The sequence below is a fragment of the Talpa europaea genome, assembly GCF_964194135.1.
Source record: "Talpa europaea genome assembly, chromosome: 3".
Classification (NCBI taxonomy): Eukaryota; Metazoa; Chordata; class Mammalia; order Eulipotyphla; family Talpidae; genus Talpa; species Talpa europaea.
The window spans coordinates 65,338,437-65,361,885 of NC_140069.1; the positions used below are offsets into that span (position 1 = coordinate 65,338,437).

General features: G+C 36.5%; 1 protein-coding gene across 1 annotated transcript in view; it reads left to right on the forward strand.

Annotated features, from left to right (window-relative positions):
* Positions 1 to 23,449, forward strand: part of PXDNL (peroxidasin like) — a gene marked incomplete at both ends in the record, with an annotated part of 520,299 nt that overhangs the window by 352,663 nt on the left and 144,187 nt on the right. The window contains 4 exon segments of the mRNA XM_084230567.1: positions 4,448 to 4,627; positions 9,163 to 9,394; positions 9,398 to 9,428; positions 22,336 to 22,452. Of these exon segments, the coding sequence (XP_084086693.1) occupies positions 4,448 to 4,627; positions 9,163 to 9,394; positions 9,398 to 9,428; positions 22,336 to 22,452 (560 nt within the window).

Sequence of the window (23,449 nt, forward strand, 5' to 3'; positions counted from 1 at the left end):
TACACCAGTGAGAATGGCACATATTAAAAAAACTAGCAACAACAAATGCTGGCGAGGGTGTGGAGAAAAAGGAACTCTTCTGCACTGTTGGTGGGAGTGCAAACTGGTCCAACCACTGTGGAGAGCTGTGTGGAGATTTCTGGACCTACTAAACATAGAGCTTCCATATGATCCAGCAATTCCACTCCTAGGTATTTACCCAAAGGACACAGAAACATCAATTCCAAAGAACACCTGCACCCCTATGTTTATAGCAGCACTGTTTACAATAGCTAAGCTTTGGAAACAACCCAAATGCCCAAAAATAGATGACTGGATCAAGAAGATGTGGTATATATATACCATGGAATATTACTCAGCATTCAAAAAAGATAAACACATGCAATTTGCAGCAACATGGATGGTGCTGGAAGGGATCATGCTCAGCAAAATAAGCCAGAAAGAAAAAGAAAAATACCGGATGGTCTCACTCATAGCAGGAATCTAGAAAACTTAAATAAGGGACCAGGAAAATGAATAACTATAAGAAAGTGAAAATCAAAATCAACAAAAAACTATGAACCAGAGACACTTTTAGGGGGACGGGGGCGGGAGGGGAGGGATTGGGGTCAGAATGGAGGGGCTGCAATTGTATGGGGAATATAACAATAAAATTTATAAAAAAAAATAAAAAAAAAGAAAAATAGGTAGATCTGAATAAACACTTCTCCAATGAAAACATATAGATGGAGGACTTGTAAAGATGTTCTTCATCTTCTATTATTTGAGAGATGAAAATCAAAACAAGATTGAGATATCACCTCACACTGGCGAGAATGAGTATTCTACAATTTGCAGCAACATGAAACAACAGGAAACAACAAGCATTGGAGAGGATGTGGAAGCAACTTATACACTATTGGTGGGGTTATAGATTGGTACCAACATTATGGAAAGCAGTATGGAGATTGCTACAAAAACTATAAATGGGAATTTCATATGATCCAGTTATTCTACTCCTGGGTATTTATCAAAATACAAAAATGCTAATTCTAAAAGATATATGCATCCCCATGTTTATTGTAGCACTATTGAACATAGCCACTAACTGGAAACAACCAAAGTGCCCAACAAGAGTGGGTTGAAGATGTGGTGTATATAAACAATGAAATACTATATAGCTATAAAAAGATGCATTTATGTTAACATGAAGGGTCCTAGAGGAAATTATGTTTAGTGAAATTAACAAGACAGAGATAGATAAATGCCATACAACTCACTTATATGTGATGTATTAAGAAAAGAAGCAGATGAACAAACAAAAATAAACTGTTAGACTAGCATTCATTAGTAGTTACCAGAAAGAAAAGGGGAAAGGCAGTGAATAGGTTAGGATAAAGGGACAATGGTATAAGAAAGGTAGAACTGGGCTTTCAGTATTGAACTTAATGTGGTTGATACACATGCTTTGTATATACATGTTTATATGTATCTACTACATTAGGCAATATGCTCACTGAAACTTACAAATGGTATAATGTGTTTTTACTTCCCCCAAAAGATAATTCATAATGTGTAACTAGGAATTAAGATATAATCTATAAAGAAATTATATAAAGCATATAAATGAAAAGGACAATTGGAAGATGCCACAGGGGATCATAGTCCCTATGAGAAGTGATGGATTCTAGTAAATTGATTATATCATTTCTCATCATAAAGTCAATATTCATTGTCACTGTGAATGGCAATGTGCTAAGCTTTTTAATTGAACAGAATCTGACTATGATAAAGGTTTACAATGTTTAATGACAAAATGAGTCTTTACAAATCTCCTATACCCCATGCAATAATCAGGAACACTGGACAGAACAAGTGCATACAGTGTGATCAATGTGATATCCCAGGGCAGATCCCGTTACCAATTGTACTCAATCAAGAATAGCATTGAAGGGTTCCTTGGGGAGAAATGAGTTAAATAAACCTAAGATCATCTCTGAAAAAAAGTTGTCAGTGCTCTGGGATAAATACACATTTCAGTCACTTATTAATCTTCTATAGTCTATTTTCTCAACATGTATCACAAATAGCAATGAAGTTTGAATACTAAAGAAAACAGGAGATGTCAAAATACATAAATAAAGTAGCACAAATAGATGCACTTCAGTACGTAGGAAATTGGATTCATAAGGGAGGTGCGATACAAGAAACAAAGGTGAATAAAGCATTTTTTAAATCGTGTTGACAAATCTGAATATGATGAGATTGTTAAAGTATTGACTGAATTTTAAGTAAGGCAGCAGTAAAATGTTAGATAATACTAAGAATGGTAAGGAGAGAGGACACAGCTGAATCACATTCCATTTCATTTTATGTGGAGGATTATATTACGCATAGATTTTGGTAAATCAAGAAGATATGCTAATATTATTGTAAAATATTAAAAAACAAGCATTCAACTTCAATTCACAGAGAAGGGACAGAGTAAATAAAGAATACTGGTTAATCTGATAAAAGGGAAGGAAAGTTAGAATGAAAAAGTCAAAGAAAAGTCATGAATAAAGAAAACTAAGCATTTCATTGGAAATAAATGTAAATACATATGTAAAGACAGTGAATGTTGAGGCTTAAAAAGCCTTTGTTAAGACATTTTTGGATGGAATAAAAATTCCTTTGTGTACTATTTATGAAGCATATTTAAAACATTACAGCACTGAGAGAAGTTAGATTGATAAACAGATAACAAAGTTATATTCATCAAGATAAAGGTGATATAGCTATATTAATGTCAACCAATTTTGCCTCAATTTTGAGGCAAAAGTGTATGTTGCCTATCATTAGATCATACTTAGTCACAAAAGGAACAATTCTCCGGGATATGAGATTCATAAATCTTTGTATATCCAACAAAGTAAGAAGCAAAAATAAAACAAACTGAGGGAATTACAAGAATGAATTGACACAGACCTCTTCATGGTAAACAATATTAAATATTAATTTTAACATCTAAATAACACAAGAATCCTGACCTTATAAATGATATGTATATGTATTATGTATATTATATGTATAATTCAGGATATCTGTATGGATATGTGCATATATATATACACATATATACTACATGAAAAGCTGAACTATGCTGTTTTTAAGTAACTACTGAACATACACCAAATCGATCATGTATAAAGAAACTAAACCTCATCTCACAGCAGAGTCAATTTCATAAAGATTTCATTCTTCAAATATAAGTTTATAAAATTAGAAGTCATCCATTTGTCAATATAATTTTGGAGAATTATTTAGACTTCTCAGCAGGAACGAAAAGAAATTTCTTCATCTCTCTAACATGATTTTATATATATATATGACAACAATCTGAGTTACTATATTACTTTTCAGTATTAGCACATTGTACAGTTAATAGACAAATGTTTACCTGAAAGCCACTGACTTTGTAAAACAAACAAACAAAAAAAAAATAAAGGCGAAAAACTGGAATAATTCAAATTGAATTTTCCTGTAATAACTTATCAGTGGGTGCCATAGAAGGTGTATATAAATTTTTATTGAGGGATAAATGATGGGGAGAGAGTGCCTATTTTATGACTAATTACGTCAGTTAGTACAAAGCATACTCATGTGACTACCTATAGGCCTCCTCACGCATGACCATTAAGTATTTTTAAAGTGTGTGGGGGAAACCTGGCCAAAAAACATTCTGTAAAATTCCCAGTATGTTTTATATTAGTGATTTTTAATTTATTTTTTGAAATGACCCATAAAAATACTTCCTTTCTTATGACTATTGATGACATGTCATGTTATATGTGTGAACTCTCTGGGCGGTAGTCATTACTACTTGTAGTCAATTAATTTTCCCTTTTAATATTAAATGATATTTTTCTAGTATCTCCGGTTGGAGATACTAATGTCGATTAAGTCAGTTAAGATGGTCTACTATTTAATAATTGGATAAATAGATTGTGCTTATTTAATGCACAATCATATACTAATGCTTGATTTTGAGTCATGTTGACTGAAATAGGAATTTTTTACACTGCAACAAAATATGAATGTGTACTGAATGACCCACAGGAAAGAGGCAAAAGCATACTTACCACCATTTGATGATTTCTCTTTTTCTTAGTAGAAATTCAGAGATATGACAATGTACTAAAATATTCTTCACACAGGAGAGATTGCTTCAGTGTATAAATTCATGTTACTCTAGAAGGAAAGGTATTTAAATCTCTTTCCTTCTTGTCTTGAAATCCTTGTTCAGCATATTGTCTCAGAAATTAAATGAAAGGGGAAAACTGAACCTCAATTCAAATAATTTTGTTAATTACAATAATAAAGAAGTTAACAAATTGATATACTTGAAATACATTTGTGGTACTATATCTTTCTTAAGTTTTGAAGATTATTGGGATTTAATAAAACATATGTAAACATTTATTTCCAGCCACTCATTGGATTTGAAAGATGATACCCGACTTAATTTGTTTGATGATGGGACTCTCATGATCAGAAACACTCGCGAGTCAGATCAAGGTGCATATCAGTGTATGGCCAGAAATTCAGCGGGGGAAGTGAAGACGCAGAAAGTCATGCTCACATACTCCAGTCCTCCAGGTGGAACTTTGTTTTCCTAATTGAACTTAATGTAAATGCATCAATTATCCACCAGCTGCTTGCACTAGAAAATGACCTTACATAGTTTCTTTAAAGTATCTTTCGCTTAAAAGTAAAATAAATATTTCTTCCATAATTTTGTAATTTTTTAGAAAAACTTGATTTTTTCCCTTTGAAATTTATTTCAATTTACTGCCTTTGTTCCATAATATACAGGTCACCACAGATCTTTACCTAAGATTTTGTCATTCTCCTTTTGCTTACTGTAGGGTAAGGTAAAAGTATCAGACTTTTCTGCCCTCCCGCCATCAGGATAGATGATGGAACCCTGTGGTCCCGAATGCATGCCTAATGGCGGGCACCTGGAGTAGGGTGTAGGCATATGTAGATGGGATTCACCTGGGCTAAGACTGTGCTTTTAAGGGCGGCGTCACAGGGATGCCAGCAAAAGCCGAGAAAGAAGCAGAGGAGCAGAGAAGCTGAGAGAGAAGCAGAGCCATGAGAAGAGCAGGAGAGAAAAGAAGCAGAGAGAACGCCAGAGAGAGCCCAGATAGAGTGAGGATTTGCTGGGGGCTGGGAGGACTGCCAACCTCCCAACCCCACAGCACCCTGGCCTGCCATGTGCCTGGTAAATCGCAATAAAAAACCTGCAAAAGCCACTGAGGACTCTGACTCCTCCTTTACCAGGTCTGCTGGATAAGAAAACCTGGACTGTGGTCCATTCCTGCCCCATACTTACACATCCAGTTTCCTCAGGATGGCCAAGCATCCTGAGTCAGAGTTAATCAATAGCATCTATACAGAAGTATCATTCCTTTTACAATTAATTCAATCATTCATTTACAATTAAGTTATTCAGAAAATATTTATGGAATGCCAACTGAACCAGCTGTTGAAGATTGCATAGTCAACAATCACACACCTTCCTGCAGCTTCCTGTATGTGGTTGTATCAACCACATACAATAACAGTGAACAATTTTTATTAATATCATCTTGAGATCATAAAAGTAGTGATATGATACACTGCTTCTCACCTTAATGAGTCTATATATGAGATGATATCACTATAATTAAATAAAATGAAAACTTTTATGAGGGTGATAAGAGGGGATAAAATCACAAAGGGTTATTGTATATTTATAAATGTTTAAAATCTGGCATCAGGGGTGAAGGAGAATTCCTGATTTGTAACATTTGCCAAATTATTATACCATGGCCAATTTCAAGTTTCTGGCATGATAGCATGCCAGAATTTTACTGAATGTGACTTTGGAAAGAGATGTAGAATAAAACAATTTTATGACATTTGCACCCTGCAAACACAGTAGATGCAAATAATCTCAAGATACTGGAAACTAGTAAAATGAAGTAAAAATTATTAGAAGTAATGAATTCCAAAAATTATTTTTGAATAGTGAAAGTACATATCTGACAGCTTATGTAATTCAACTTTTAATAATGTCTATGCTTAACCAATTTTAAAATTCTGAAAATGTGACAAGTCATATTCCCAAGCCAACTGTGGAAACCCCTGAAAGTAGAGGAGCCCTCAGAGTATATTGGAGAGCTGTGTTAATTTAAGAAATTTTTTCCAGGAGTAGTGAATCAAACACATATAGGAGAAAGTCAGATGTGTAGAGTTGAGTAGAGTTGAAACATTATTTTAATGGAAAGGTAAGACAGAAAAGACAGAGTGGGATACATTCAAGACATGGATGTCCTAGATCCCAGGAGGATAAAGATGAAGGGCTAGGATTTACATAAGATCTGGAGAGACATGAGGCACAATCAGATCATTCACACTATTCTTGGTTGTACTCAAAGAGTGATCAAATTTGGATTTTATTTTTATAAAGATCTCTTTTGCACTTGTTTGGAAAATTGGTGTGTCGAGGTAAGAAGAGGAAGACAGCAAGCTATTGAAAAAGGAGTAGCCTGATTATTGTAGCCTAAAGTATACTTCATAAACTTAAGAGACACCAGGACAAATGTGCAGCTGAGTTAGAGACTAACTGAATATGGGAATTTCTTACATAGATCCCAAGTAATTTACAAAGCTACTAGATCCTTCTAAAACCTCATCATTCCCTTTCATCTCTAAGTAAAATCTGATGCTGTAAGCAGATCTGTTCCTACTTTGACTTGCAAGAAATCACTTCCTCTTGATTCTCTCTAAATTTATAGCTCTAATTTCTCAATCTCTTTAGTCTGCTTTAATGTGTTGTGCTTAATCGCACTCCCTGCCCCAATATTCTTTTGGTTGTCCCTACCCCAACCACATCCCTTCTCCTTTGATTTGTCATTGAGTTTTAAAGCAAGTCATACATTCAACTTGAATAACTGATGTAAAATTCATACTTGTCATTGTTAATATCTTTCCTGAGATTCGGATTGATATTACCACTGTCTTCCTAATTTTATGTATTTTTTTTATATCTCTCAAATATGTTTACATACATTTTATCTTGTTTGCCATCTCTGTTGGTATTATTAATATTTTCCTCAAATTTTAGATTCAACTTCTACTAATACCTTTTCTTCATAAGTATCTAAAAATTTCCAAGATGTGTTCAATTGTCTTCCTTTGTATTTCTACTGCCACTGACTCACTTCCTCACCTCAATAATAGTAATAATTTTCTCTGACCCTCCTTACCTTCAACGTGGTTTTTTATAGCACTTTATCCTTAGATCTAATACAATGATTTCTAAAGTGTATTTGTAGCCGCAGTGGCAATAAGGACCACTGAGCAGGTTTTCTATGATCCCATGCAGACTGGGGTAAAGGAGGAAAGAGTCCTGGAGACCCTAAGTGGTATTTGCAGGTTTTTTATTGGGATTTACCGGGTACATGGCAGGTAGGGGTGCTGGGGGGCCGGGAGGCTGGCAGGCCTCCCAGCCCCCAGCAAGTCTTCACTCTATCTGGGCTCTCTCGTAGTTCTGTTTCTGCTTCTCTGCTTCTCCTTCTCTTGGCTTCCGTTCGTTCTTGGCTTCTGTTGCTGTCCCTGTGACGCCTACCTTAAAAGCCCAGTCGTAAGCCCAGATGAATCCCATCTACCTATGCCCACAGCCTATTCCAGGTGCCCACCATCAGGCATGCTTTCAGGACCGCAAGGATTCCATCATCTATCCTGATGGCGGGAGGGCAGAAAAGCCTGACATTTTTTTCCTTACCCTACAGTATTTTAACTTTATAGGCTGTTTGTTTTGTCCTCTGTCTTTGTGGATAAAGAATGAACAAGCATGGAGAGGGATGTGCCTTATGTATGCTCTTGCTAATACTCAAGGCATTCAATATTGTTAAAGTTAAATAAAAACTTGAGTCTTGTATTAGATTACATCAATTTGCCTCTATTCTTCAAAGTCTGTTCATCTTAGGAATAAGCCCCCCAAAACTTAGACCTGATAATTAGGAATTTTTGACATCTTACTAAGTCTTTAATTTCTTTTTTTTTTTTTAAAGATTTATTTATTTATTTATACAAGCACTGGGTACAGTCAGAAGTGCAGGAGGGTGAGAGAATTCACCAGAGCAGAGCGGGGAACAGAACAGGCAGCTGACGAAATACACTGCTGAGGGGAGCAGCGGGCACGGCATGAAAGGTCTGTGTGCCATCTGGGACCCTCAGTGGTGGCCGGGGATTGAACTGGCACTTCAGAGGTTGCAGGCAGCTTTGCAGCCCAGCGCTCTACCACTGCACCACCAGGGGAGGCCCTAGGTCTTTAATTTCTATCTGAGATTTCTAGAATAATGAAAGCTGTGAACCAGTAAGAGTGGAGCACATTGTATGGAAGTCTAAATTTTACATTGAGAATCTTTTGGTGAATCAAAATATGTAGTATGTTTTGCTGAAAGTAATTGACAATTTCACAAGGCATGGTTTAAATGCACAGTATATGTACATGTGGCTTATCCATATGGCTCAGTTAATGCAGGAGTAAAGGTAATGCAGTCTGTACAAAACTGTCACATTAGACTAATGTTCCAATGATATCTTTCTTCCTACCTGCATGTATTCCTCAATTTTTCTTTACATAATCATCACTAAGCTCATGCCTAAATTCCTGGTAGCAAAAAGGAGGAAGAGTAATGACTAGTTAGATTTTCCCCTTCCATTTGGGAAAGAAACTCTTTTTGCTATTGTGATCTACATCTCATTGGCAGAACTGTATCCCATAGATCATCTTTTTTTTTTTTCCACACAGATCATCTTTAATTGCAAAGGATATTCTGGAAAAGGCATATCTTTCCATGGTAACATTTGAACATTTAGCCCCTAAAATATGGAATAGATAAAGCATGTAGTAGTGTCCATGATACCTCATGACATTGAGAAAGGAGTCTTTAAAAGTATTATAAAAAATCCAGATTAAATTTTCTTTTATATTTATTTGAGAATTTAATGTATGTACATAAGAGTTTCATATTAATGAATTTTTAAAATGATAGTAATCTTAAACCCACTCCGTAGAACTAATAAATCTTCCAAACTGTTACTATTTATATTTGTTTTGTTTGCCTCTTTCCCCATATCCAAGCCTAGTTTTATAATCCAGCCCCAGAACAAAGAGGTTTTAATTGTCACTAGCACAATGTTAGAATGCATGGCCTCTGGCCAACCACACCCCCATATTACTTGGATCAGGGGCAATGGAGTGTCACTAGATGGATGCAGGCATGTGGCTACTTCAGGAGGACTTTACGTACAGAACATCACACTGCAGGACAGTGGTCCATTTACTTGTTATGCCAACAATATACTAAGATCCATCCATTGAAGAGATGAAGTCATTAACCTGGCAGAAAACTGTCAAAGGATACATGTGTTTTTGTGTACTTTATAGATAAAGGGAAGATACTCCAAATAAGAAAGGGACTATACCCTAGAGTCTAAGGCATTTACCAAGATGCTACTCAGTGTAACTTGATGCTCTGACAGGAAGCCTGGGCTGTGTGACAAAAGCAACAATACAAATATTCTGAACAGAGCAAATAATTTATATGCATGGTATAGCAGAAGGAAGCCACAGTGCAGGATCTCTATGAACCTATGCAGATGGGTAAAGGTGAGAGTCGTGGAGCCCTCGGTGGCTTTTTACAGGCTTTTATTGAGTTTACCACATTCACAGCAGGCAGGGATGCTAGGGGGCTGGGAGGCCTGCCCAGCCCCCAGCAAGTCTTCACTCTTGCTGGGCTCTCTGGCATTCTCTCATGGTCTCTGCTTCTTTGCTGGTTCCATTACACTCTCTGGCTTGTTCTCGTTCCCTTTTGCTCTCCCATTTCTTCTCTTCTGGTTACCTGTGATGCCACCCTTATAAGCCAGTCTCAGCCCAGGTGTACCCACCTTCATATGCTCACACCCTACTCCAGGTGCCCACCATCAGGCATGCATTCAGGACCGCAGGGATCCATCATCAATCCTAATGGCAGGAGGGCAGAAAAGCCTTACAGTCATTTACCCTACATATGGGCAAGCCATCATATTGTGAAAAACTTGTGTTTTTCTACTATTCTTTTGTCTTAACTGAGAGCTGCTTTTCCTTTACTTTGTAGCTGTGGGTATGCGTGCACTCCAATACTTCTTGTGAGCTTAGATGTTTAATAATCAGAATATAAGTGTTATTGAAGTTCTATCAAAGCTCTGTTCTATTCAAAACAGTTTTTCAACAGCTGACCAAGGTACATAATTTATATTTATCCATTTATCCATTTTAAGTCTTTTTGGAGTCATGGATATTGTAATTTAGTTATTTTTTTTTTTCATTTTACTTATCAAGTGGGTCCAGATATTATCTATCAAAAAATCGGACCCCAAAACACAGAAGAAACACGGAAATATGGAATTGTTGTGTTGGGGGAATATTTGGGCATGGTTACTGACTATTCCCAGCAGAGAAATTGACCGTCAAAAAGCCACAGTGGTCTATTCATCTTGGGTTTGTAGCATACAGTAAATGATTTCTGAATTGATTTGTTTAGCATCAACTCCTTAAGTAGCAATGGGTCAGTGATTTTTAGTTTCCATTCTTACATCTGAGAAAATACTATGTTTTCCCCTAGAAATGCTAGTATCATTTTTTTCTCTATATAGAGAGTGTAGAAATGACCTTTCTCTTGCAGTCTTTGGAAACTGTTAGGGGAAATTAGTTTTAAAGAACCCAAGCATTATTTTTAGATTTTTTTTTTATAAATTTTATTGTTATATTCTCGTACAATTGCAGCCCCCCCATTCTGACCCCAATCCCTCCCCTCCCGCCCCCGTCCCCCTAACAGTGTCTCCGGTTCATAGTTTTTTGTTGATTTTGATTTTCACTTTCTTATAGTTATTCATTTTCCTGGTCCCTTATTTAAGTTTTCTAGATTCCTGCTATGAGTGAGACCATCCGGTATTTTTCTTTTTCTTTTTGGCTTATTTCGCTGAGCATGATCCCTTCCAGCGCCATCCATGTTGCTGCAAATTGCATGTGTTTATCTTTTTTGAATGCTGAGTAATATTCCATGGTATATATATGTACCACATCTTCTTGATCCAGTCATCTATTTTTGGGCATTTGGGTTGTTTCCAAAGCTTAGCTATTGTAAACAGTGCTGCTATAAACATAGGGGTGCAGGTGTTCTTTGGAATTGATGTTTCTGTGTCCTTTAGGTAAATACCTAGGAGTGGAATTGCTGGATCATATGGAAGCTCTATGTTTAGTAGGTCCAGAAATCTCCACACAGCTTTCCACAGTGGTTGGACCAGTTTGCACTCCCACCAACAGTGCAGAAGAGTTCCTTTTTCTACACACCCTCGCCAACATTTGTTGTTGCTAGTTTTTTTAATATGTGCCATTCTCACTGGTGTAAGATGGTATCTCATGGTAGTTTTGATTTGCATTTCCCTGATGACAAGTGATGTTGAACATTTTTTCATATGCCTCTTGGCCATTTGCATTTCCTCTTCAGAGAAGTTTCTTTTTAGCTCTTCTGCCCATTTTTTGACTGGATTATTTCCTTTGTTGTTGTTGAGTCTCATCAGCTCTTTGCAGATTTTTGTGATCAGTCCTTTATCATTAGTGTTGGGTGCAAAAATGTTCTCCCAGTTGGTGGGGTTTCTCTTTGTTTTTGTTATTGTCTCTTTTGCTGTGCAAAAGCTCGTTAATTTGATGTAGTCCCAGCTGTTTATCTTTGCCTTCACTATCACTGCTTTGGGTGATGTGTCTGTAAAGATGTCTTTGATGTGCAAATCACGTAGTGTTTCGCCTATATTCCCTTCTATATATTTTATGGTTTCAGGTCTTATGTCTAGTTCTTTAATCCATTTTGAGTTGATTTTTGTGTATGATGTGAGGTGGTGGTCAAGCTTCATTCTTTTGCATGTAGCGACCCAGTTTTCCCAGCACCATTTATTGAACAAACTTTCTTTTCTCCAGTGCATATTCTTTGCTCCTTTGTCAAAGATTAGTTGACCATAAATCTGTGGGTTTATTTCTGGATTTTCTATTCGATTCCATTGGTCTGTATGTCTGTTCTTGTTCCAATACCATGCAGTTTTGATGATTATGGCTTTGTAGTATAGTTTGAAGTCTGGGAGTGTGATGCCTCCATTCCCTTCTTTTTTTTTTCAGGAGAGCTTTGGCTATTCGGGTTTTTTTGTGATTCCATATGAATTTTATCAATAATTGTTCTATTTCTTTGAAGAATGACATTGAAATTTTGATTGGAATAGCATTGAATCTGTATATTGCTTTTGGAAGGATGGCCATTTTAATTATGTTTATTCTTCCAATCCATGAGCAGGATGTCTCTCCATTTCTTTGTGTCTTCTTCTATTTCTTTTAACAGTGTTTTATAGTTTTCTTTGTATAGGTCCTTTACCTCTTTTGTTAGATTTATTCCCAAATATTTGATTTTTTTTGTTTCAATAACAAAAGGGATGGTTTTTTTGATTTCTTCTTCTTCAGATTTATTGTTTGTGTATAGGAAGACTACTGACTTTTGCGTGTTGATTTTGTATCCTGCCACTTTACTGAACTGATTGATTAGTTGAATTAGCTTTTCTGTGGAGTTTTTGGGGTTCTCTATGTATAATATCATATCATCTGCAAATAGTGATAGTTTGACTTCTTCTTTTCCTATTTGGATTCCTTGGATGTCTTTCTCTTGTCTTATTGCCCTGGCTAGGACTTCCAGTATTATATTGAAAAGCAGTGGTGAGAGTGGACATCCTTGTCTTGTTCCAGATCTTAATGGAATTGCTTTCAGCTTTTCACCATTGAGAATGATACTGGCTGTTGGCTTGTCATAGATGGCCTTTATGATGTTGAGGTATGTTCCTTGTATCCCAAGAATTTCAAGGGCTTTTATCATGAATGGGTGTTGCACTTTGTCAAAAGCTTTCTCAGCATCTATTGATATTATCATATGGTTTTTATATTTCTTTTTGTTGATGTGTTGGATAACGTTGATTGATTTTTGGATGTTAAACCATCCTTGTGTCCCTGGAATGAATCCTACTTCGTCGTGGTGAATTATCTTATGGATACATTGTTGGATTCTAATAGCTAAAATTTTATTGAGGATTTTTGCATCAGTGTTCATTAGGGAGATTGGCCTGTAGTTTTCCTTTTTTGTGTTGTCCTTGTTCGGTTTTGGTATTAGTGTAATGTTGGCTTCATAAAACGTGTTTGGTATTGTCCCTTCCTTCTCAATTTTTTGGAAGAGTTTGTGAAGGATAGGCACTAATTCATCTCTGAATGTTTGGTAGAATTCATTTGTAAATCCATCAGGTCCTGGGCTTTTGTTTTTGGGGAGGTTTTTGATTACCATTTCAATTTCGCTAATTGTAATTGGTCTGTTTAGGTGTTCTATTTCTTCTTTATCTAGCTTTGGGTGATTGTAGAGTTGTAGGAATTTGTCCATCTCCTCTAGATTGTTAAACTTGTTTCCATATACCTGTTCATAGTAGTTACTGATTATTCTTTTGATTTCTGCTGTGTCCGTTGTGATATCTCCTCTTTCATTGATGATCCTGTTTATTTTTGCTTTCTCCCTTTTTTCCTTTGTGAGCCTGGCTAGGGGTTTGTCTATTTTATTGATTTTTTCAAAGAACCAGCTCTTGGTTTCATTGATCTTTTGGATTGTTTTTTTAGTTTCAATTTCATTTATTTCTGCTTTGGTTTTTATTATTTCTTTTCTTCTACTGGTTTTGGGGTTTTTTTGTTGTTCTTTTTCTAGATCTTTGAGCTTCGAGATTAGTTGATTCTTTGTGTTCTTTCTTGTTTCTTGATGTGAGCTTCTATTGCTATATATTTTCCTCTTATTACTGCTTTTGCTGCATCCCATACATTTAGGATATTGGTGTCCTCCTTGTCGTTCAATTCAAAAAAATTTTTAATTTCTTCTTTGATCTCCTCATTAGTCCAATGGTCTTCCAGTAGTGTATTTTTTAATCTCCATGAGGTAGGAAAGTTCCTTGCCTTCTTTTTATGGTTTATTTCTAGTTTGATGCCTTCATGGTCAGAAAAGATGGTTGATATTATTTCAATCTTGGTGTATCTGTTGATGTTTGTCTTGTGTCCCAGTATGTGATAGATCCTGGAGAATGATCCATGTGCGCTTGAGAAAAATGTGTACTCCGTTTTTTTGGGGTTTAGTGTTCTATAGATGTCTGTTAAGCCCGATTGCTCTAGGTCCTTATTTAGAGCTTTGGTTTCTTTACTTAATTTTTGTCTTGTTGATCTATCCATTGTTGATAGTGGTGTGTTGAAGTCTCCCACTACGTGTGTGTTTTCTCTGATGTCTGTTTTCAGAGAGGACAACAGTTGTCTGATATATTTTGGTGCTCCTTCGTTTGGTGAGTATATGTTAATGAGTGTTATTTCTTCTTGAAGTATTGTCCCCTTGATCATAATGTAGTGACCATTGGGATCTCTTTTTATCTTTTTGTTTTGAAATCTGTTTTATCTGATATAAGTATAGCTGTTCCTGCTTTCTTTTTTGGTCCATTTGCTTGTAGGATTGTTTTCCATCCTTTAACTTTGAGCCTATTTTTATCTTTTGTAGCTAAATGTGTTTCCTGGAGACAGGAAAAGGTTGGGTTTTGTTTCTTAATCCAGGCTGCAACTCTGTGTCTTTTTATTGAAGAGTTTAGTCCATTTACATTTAGAGTTAATATTCATATGTTAACATCTGTATTTGCCATTGTGTTTGTCTTTCCTTTGATTTTATTTATTTATTCTTTTAATAACTTTTTTTTTTTTGGCCTTCTTTCATTGTTATTCGTCCCTCTGAGGTTCTGGCTTTAGGACTCCTTGTAGTATTTTTTGTAGTGGGGGTTAAGTTGCAATGAAATTCCGGAGTTTCTGTTTGTCTGGGAAGGTCCATATTCTTTCTTCAAAGAGGAAGGAGAGCTTTGCGGGATAGAGTATTCTTGGTTGGCATCTGTTTTCTTGGTTTCTGTTGACTATGTCCCTCCACTCTCTCCTTGCCCGTAGTGTTTCTTCGGAGAAGTCTGATGTCAGCCTGATTGGTTTTCCTTTGAATGTTATCTGTTTCTTCCCTCTTGCCAGCTTCATTATTTTTTCCTTGTCCTGGATTCTTGGGAGCTTTACTATTATGTGTCTTGCTTTATTTCCTTTTGTCATGGATGTTTGGTGTTCTTCTTGCTTCTTGTATATCAATTTTCAGCTCCTTCTTCACATTTGGGAAGTTCTCTTCAATTATCTCTTTGAATATTTTCTCTGTTCCTACATCTCTCTCCTCTCCTTCTGGTATTCCTATAACTCTTATATTTCCTTTCCTCATGGAGTCAGATAGTTCCCGAAGTCTTTCTTCATTCTTTTTCCTTCGTACTTCTCTTTCCTTTTCTGTTTTGGTTCTTTTTATTTCTGTGTCTTCAAGATTACTTATTCGTTCTTTCATTTCATCTATTCTGCTTTCATTGCTTTTCCCAGAATTCTTTCGTTCTTCCATTAATTCTTTGATCTCCTGCATTTCTTTTACTTCCCTCTTTAGGGACTCAATTTCTTTCTTCTGACCATTGTTTGCCCTCTCTAGGGACTCAATTGCATTCTTCTGATCGTTGATTATTTTTCCCTTATCATTGTTTTCCTTTATGACTTCTGTCAGTTTTTTAATCACGGCAATTTTAAATTCTCTTTCTGGAAGGCTCAGAAATTCTTCCAAGTTATTGTCGTTGCAATCTGGGGGCTGGTTTTCTTTTTGTGGTGTGCTTTTTCTCTGGAGAGTTGCTAGGTTGCGTGTGGTTCTTCTCCTCCCTACTGTCTGTTTTCTAATTTGCCGTATGCGTTGGGACACTGTGTTGTTGGGACTGGCCGGCATCTTGGGTGGGCTTCTCTGTTCCCCTCTGTTTCCTCCAGGAGTCATCTGTCAGTTTCAAGCAGTCTTTACTGGAGAAAGGTCCCTGTTCTAAAATGCCGATGTGGGGACACACTCCCCTGTGCGCCTGGTCTGCCCCAGCGGTGGGTTCCTGCTCCCCCTCTGGGCTTGGACTGCAGGCCAGAGGGGGTCTGGCGTGGGAGAACTTCCCCCGCTCACCTCTGGCTCCTGAGGAAGCCTTCTGCAGGTAGTCTTTACTGAAGAAATGTCCCTGTTCTAAAATGGTGATGTGGGACACACTCCCTGCGCGTCTGGTCTCAGGCACACTCTTCTGCGCGCCTGGTCTGCCCCGGCTGTGGGTGCTCGCTCTCCCTGTGGGCTCAGACTACTTGTTCGGAAGGGGCCCGGTGTGGTCTAACTCCCCAGCTGGCCACTAGCTCCTTCAGGAGCCTCTGCTGGCTTCAAGTCGCTAGGTGGCGCCAGAGATCTCTCCTAGAGCCCTTGGGGATCTGATTTTCCACCCCGTGGGACAGGGCGCAGAGCGGGGATGGTAGGGTACACCTCAACGGCTTTGGGGTGCTGTGTCTGCCTTGTGCCCCACCGTCGTGGGGAACCCACGCCCCTAATTTCGTGCCCCGGGTCTCAGTTCCAAAGCCCTCAGTTCCAGGACGTGGGCTGTAGCCCAGATCAGTGGTGCGGGAATGGCGCCTTTTGAATCCCGCTCCCCTGCCTGGGCGCCTTGTTCCTGCTCACTCAGGGAGGGCCTCTGCGCGTCTCCCCCAAGCCTAGGTCGCAGGCGCGGGGACCTGGGCAGCTGCGATCCGATCCGGATCCGCGTCTGCTTTTTCAGCGCGCCGCTTTCTGCGCAAGCTTACCGGGCGGCCCGGGCCGGGGCTGTGTGCTGGTGCTGGTCTCCTCCTGGGGGGCGGGGCTCTCTTTAATGGCGCCTGGAGCTCACCTCCGTGGCGGATCCTGCAGGGTTCTCCACAGCTCCTGTTCACGGGGTGTGGTGGCTGCAATATTTCCTTTCCACTCACATTCCCACTTGCTGCGTCCGTTGTTCTTGTTGGCCGTTTTGGTTTGTTGTTTCCCTCCTCTCTGCTGGTCGGAGAGTGCCGACTTTGTGGGCGGGGGAGGGGAGCAGGGTTCTGCGCTTCCCTCCCTTCTGGTCCTCTTTTATGGCAACTTTCTTCTTTGGGCAGTTTGCTGGAGTTGTCTGTTTATCTTCCGTGTCCCAGTTCTCACTGGGACCTGCCGCTTTTCCTCCCTATTAACTTTTTTTAATGGGAGATCTTACTCGCAGCATCTCCTCGCTGCCATGTTGCTCCGCCCCCTTATTTTTAGATTTTAAATGTGTAGGAGCTGAAAAATTCTTTCAAAGAAATGGTTGATTCTTTATTTGATTATATTATTTTAAATTTAATATCTGGTTTTTAGAAGCATAATGCCTAATCAAACATTTGCACACAGTCTTCTTTATTTCACATTGTACCAGTCTTTTGCTTCACAGATACTTGGATTTGGGGTTTTCAATTTAATATTCTCTATTAGCTGATGTTGAACTAAGCTCTGAAACCATTTGTGGCCCTCTTTAGTTATCCTACTACAATATGCTAATTTCTTTTTGAGTTAGTCTGCACTGAAATCACCATCTGTTTCTATTTTGTCCCTTGCAATTGTCTGCTTGTGTCACTTGTACATCTGTGTATCAAAATTTATAATTGGCCTTGAGATGGTCCATTAATCATTCAATACATTTGTAAGAGAGACTTATTTTGTTTGCCTAGTGCATAGACTAGATATTTTAAGATGAACCCTTTTGAGTCATCTTAACAGATGTTCTCTCAATTTTCTGTAGTTTCTTTATTGTCCATTTAAGTCAAAATCACAATTTCCCACAGATTGACTTCCTTCCCTAAACTGATTAAACAAAAAATAAAATGAAAAAACAAAACAAAACAACCAGCAATAAATTAAAAAAAGCCCCAATGAATTGTGTGAACTATAGTGAGGGGTATTTAGGTGAACAGTTCTATAGTGAACATCGTAAATAAAAATTCTTTATTTTTTGTTAAAAGAGTTCATGATCACAGATTTTGTAGAATTCCAGAATGGTGGGTTTACTAAAATTAAAAACAACAACAACAACAACAAAACTTTACATAATCACCTGATGTTTTTACCTTTGAGAAAGGACTCCAGTAATCGCTGTTGTAAGTGGAAGACCCAGAAATGTAAACCTCATCATTCCCACTAATTCATCCAGCCTACTACAGTACTTGCCTTTGTCATGTCGAGGGCTTTTATTTTCTCCCTATTAGATAAAAATTATCTTCATAAATATCCTAAAGATTCCACTAAATAAATATGAGAAACAATAAATCATTTTAAAAAAAGGAGACAGGCTATAAAATCAATATACAAAAATTTGTTGCATTTGTAAATTCATGTAATAAACTGGAAGAGAAAGAAATCAAGGGGGAAATCCCTTTTACAATTACAAAATTAAGGAATTAAAAAATGAAATAAACTTAACAAAAGAGGTAAAAGACCTACACATAAAAACTATAAAGCTTTAAATAAATAGAAAATAAACAAGGAAATAGAACCAGAAAACTGAGGATAAAATGACAATAGCCTACCTTCATGTTTCAATAATCATCCTAATTGCAAATGGACTGAACTTTGCAATCAAAAGGCACAGGATAGTAGGATGGATTAGAAAATAAAATCCAACAGTCTGCATTTTTCAAGAAACACACCTGACTTCTAAATATGTAAGTTCAGAATAAAATGTTGGAAAACTATCTTAAAACCAAAGGGGACCCAAAGACAAGTAGGGGAATCAATACTTATATCACATAAAGTAAACACCCACATAAAGGAGAAAGAATCAGGAGTGGACTCTATATAATGATTAAGTGAACAATTGTTCAGGAAGATATAACATCCATCAATATCTTTCAGCAATAAAAGGAACAACAAAATAAATAAGGCAATAATTATCAAATCTGAAAAGATACTGATAGAAACACAATATTTACTGGGAATTTCAACATCCCATTTTCATCAAGGGACAGATCAATCAGAGAGAAAATAGACAGGAAACAACCTTACACAAAAAATTAGACCTCATGGGCTTAGCAAATATTTACTGGGTCCTGCATCCCCCAACACTGAACAAACTTTATTTTGAAGTGCAGGAGACATTCTCCAAGATTGACTATATATTGGATCATGAAGCAAGTATAAATAAATTCATATAGATTGAATTCATTTCAAATATTGTCTCTGATCAAAATGGTATCAAACTAAAAGCCAACCACAAAAAGAAAGCAGAAAAAAATTAATATATGAAAACTGATCAACACACTTCTGAGTAACTATTGGTTTGATGAGGAAATCAGAGAAGAAATTTAAAATATACCTGAGACAAATAAAAATGAAGACACAACCTGCCAAAACCTATGGGACACTGAAATAGCAACACTAAGAGGGAAATATATAGTAATACATGTCTGCATCAAGGACCATGAAAGAGCACAAATAAATAATCTTACCTCTCACTTAAGGAACTAGAAAATGACTAGACAGAAATAAATAATAAAAATCACAACATAAATAAAACGAAATACAAATTTAATAGACAACCCAAAAGATTAATGAAACCGAAACCTGGTTCTTTGAAAAAAACAAAACTAAACTAGATTTACAAACAAAAAGACATAAAATTCAAATAAATAGAATTATAAATGAAGTGAAGTTATATATCTCAGAAACTCTGAGGATCAAATGGTATTATTGCCATAAATATTTGTATAGTAGTATGTTGAAAAACCTAGAAGTGATGGAAAATTTCTTAGAAATACATGACCATACAAGACTGAATCAGAAAGAAATAGAAAATTTGAACAGATCAATTAAATATGAGGAATCTGAAATAGTAATCAAAAGTCTACCAAAAACAAGTAAACAAACAAAATCAAGGACAAGAGAGTTTCACTAATAAGTGCTACCAAAGTTGAAGTGATAGTATACTACTCAAAATCTTCCAAAAAATTGAGAATAAAGGACTACTTCCAAACACATTTATGAGGCCAACATTATCTTGAACCAGAACTAGACAAAGACACAGAGAATCATTAATAAAATCATTTGCATAGAGTAAAATTTGAAACAAGTTGCTTATATGTTCCTTAATATGATTGTTCCTGTTACACTTGCATGATACCGTAAAAAAGTTACATTTAAATCAAAATCAGGACCTTGCTGGTTGCACAAGGGGTTCAGCACTGTGAAACTATTGGCAGCCACTGAAGCATGAGTTTGATCCCCAGCCAGGAAGATAGCCCACATGGCATGGCAGACCTCTCCTGCCTTGCCTTCTGCGCCCTTCAGCAGTGTATTTCAGTCAATCCTCCTGTTCCATGCCTCATGCTGTCTCTGGTGAATCCTCTTACCCCCGCCCCAATCTGGCCTACACCCCTGGTCTTGTATACATAAACAAATAAATAAATAAATAAACAAATAAATAAATAAATATTTTAAAAAATCAAAATCAAATAATTTCTAACTATCCAGATCTTTCTTACAATAGAATTTAAATAGTGAATTATTAATAGCATAGCACATATAGGATATATTTATGACTCTCCTTAATATGAAAAATAAATCAATGTGACTTCTAAAATAACATGTAATGAAATTCAATAGTAGGACCTCCCTGGTGCCAAAGGGGTTAAGTCTCAGCTCTATCAAGTTATCACTGCTGCTGCCTGAGTTGATCCCTGTGTTAACCCACATATGGTGCAGCAAACCTCTCCTGACTCACTCGTTGCTCTCCTTAGCAGTGTATTTCAGTGGATCTGCCTGTTCTGCTCCCCACTCTGTCTCTGGTGAATCCTCTCAGTCCCCACACCTCTGGCCTAGACTCCAATTCTTCTATGTATAAATAAATCTTTAAAAGAAGAGAAAGAAATTCAATAATACTGAATGATTACTTTTTCAAATCAGATTTCTGAGATGACCTGACAAATTGCTTCTTATTCTTATTAATTTTTTCTCAATTTCTGCTACCATTTGCTCATGCTCATTATTTGAATATATAAAAAATCATGATTAAAGTAAATAATACTTGACAGAGTGTATTTGTTTCAACTTTTATATTTGTACAGGTAATAAAGATTTTAAAAAGCTTTCAGTTCAAAGTAAGGTAAGCTAGGCTAAATAAGTAGCGTTAATAAACTATAAGGTCACACAAATTCATGACAACCCTTAGGGAATGCCTGGAAAATACTTGTAATAGAATTCTAAGAAAGTAGAGCACCTATTATGTGTCAGGAACTTAAAGTACTGTACTAACTCATTTTACCCTTCTATCGATGTGTTGAAATAAATTTCTACACCCAAAACCAAAAACAAAACAAACAAACAAAAAAACAACCCACATATCAGCAGTTCTAGGCTCCATGTGACGCAGAAGAAATTCAGGCTGGAGGAGGCTAAATTGAATTAGTCTCAGAGCTAATTAATGGTAGGCCGTTTGAAAATTTAGGTTGCTCAGCCCCAAGCCTGATGTTATTTTTGGAACAAGATATTTGCTCTTATGTTACTGGGATGACTGGAGTGAACAAAAATATTTCAACTTTAAAAATGGATTCCTACCACAGAAAGAGAAACATTAGAAAAGTAGATACTAAAGACAAGTGATAGTTCAAGGCATCCTTGCTTTCAAATTTTTAGTAATAACTAGAACAATCAGCCAAAAGCTGAAAAAATTATTATAAGTCATGTGTTCTCATGGGAAAAAATTGTAATTTCCCAATACTCTACATCTTATCAATAGGAAAAGTGTAAGGAAATGTTCATTTCACATTGTTCTCACCATTAAAATGAGCAACTTGCTAGATCGAATAGAGATTTGTGTTTTTTTTTTCATTTATCAGAGACATCTTTTTATTGTATTATTATTGGTAACAATGGTTTACAACATTGTATATAATTTGGGGCTATAGGTTCATACTTCTTCACATGTATGTTATTGAGTATTTTTGCATCTGAGTTCATTAGGGGGAATGGTCTGTAGTTTTCTTTTGTATGTTGTCTTTGATCTTGGTATTATTGCAATGTTGGCTTCATAACATAGTATTCCTACTTTCTCAATTTTTTGAAAGGGTTTTGTAGGATAGGCATTAGTTTATCTTTGAATGTTTGGTAGAATGCACTTGATTCTGGGCACTGATTCTGAGCACTGATTCTGGGGTTTTGTTCAGGGAGTGTTTTGATTACTGTGAAAACAAATTCTAACAACCTATCTAAAGATATTTCACTTTTTACCTTTGGTATTAAAATTTTGTAAAATAACTTTCAATGTAATGCATTTTTTCATTCTTTTTAGCTCCTCCACAGTTTATAATAAGTCCCAAGGATCAAGTGGTGCTAGAAGGACATACTGTGGAATTTCTCTGTAAAGCTGAAGGCAATCCACCTCCAGTAATTGCCTGGACAAAAGCAGGTATTGCCATATCCACAAGTGATTTTGGGAAAAAATAAATACCTTATTTTTAATGAGAGCACAAAAACTATTTAAATGATCACCGTAGGTATGTTGTAGACATAAAAACACAGAAAAAGTCATCTTTGATTTAAATGCCATAAACCATTATATTTAATGTTTCAACATTTGATTTTTTGGATTTCTTTATTCATCCTCTCTGGTACTTCTTCTTGAATTTTAAATTGAAATTGAAATTTTCAGTGGCTTTAAACATTTTTTAAGTGTGGCAGTATTCTCTATTAGTACAAAATAAACTTGTAAATGAAATGATATTATATGTGAAGCTCTAACATATTAAATGGATAAAGGAGAGCTGCTGTCTTTCAATTGTAGACAGGGGTGGAAATTGGCAGAAATGATCCTTTGTCCCCAACAGAGGGGCCCAGGCATGGGAAATTGCAGAATAAGTTTTACAATCTCAAGATGAACGCTTGTCTAAGATTTCTCTGGATTTGTAGTCCCCAATATCTACATTTGTTCAGGAACTAGATTAAAATCTAAATTCATCAACATTTTTTTAATTTCTTTTGACTGAAATTTTCACTCTGGCCTCTATAATATTAGGGTGAGGTGTGAATTAGTCTTTGGAACCAGAAAGCCAAGACTCACTTCTCCACAATTTGGTTTATAAGTCATATGACTTTGGGTAAGTACACTGACTGCTATTTTGTATAGTCCCCAAATCTATATGTTGTGGTAGGTAACATTTCCTACAACAAAGAATGGTGGGGATTAATTTGAATGCATTTATACCCAAACACTTATACCAATAGCCAGGATTTTTTGTGTATATAATGAAGGATAGCTATTATTTTTTTCCTTCAATGACATGACATTTTATGAAATATGTATTTGCTGAAATAGTTGAAGATAACTGACAATTTATTTGTTAGTGACCCAAAGGAATGTAGGCTCAATATATAATTTTTGAGGTAAGAAATACAATGGTGATCTC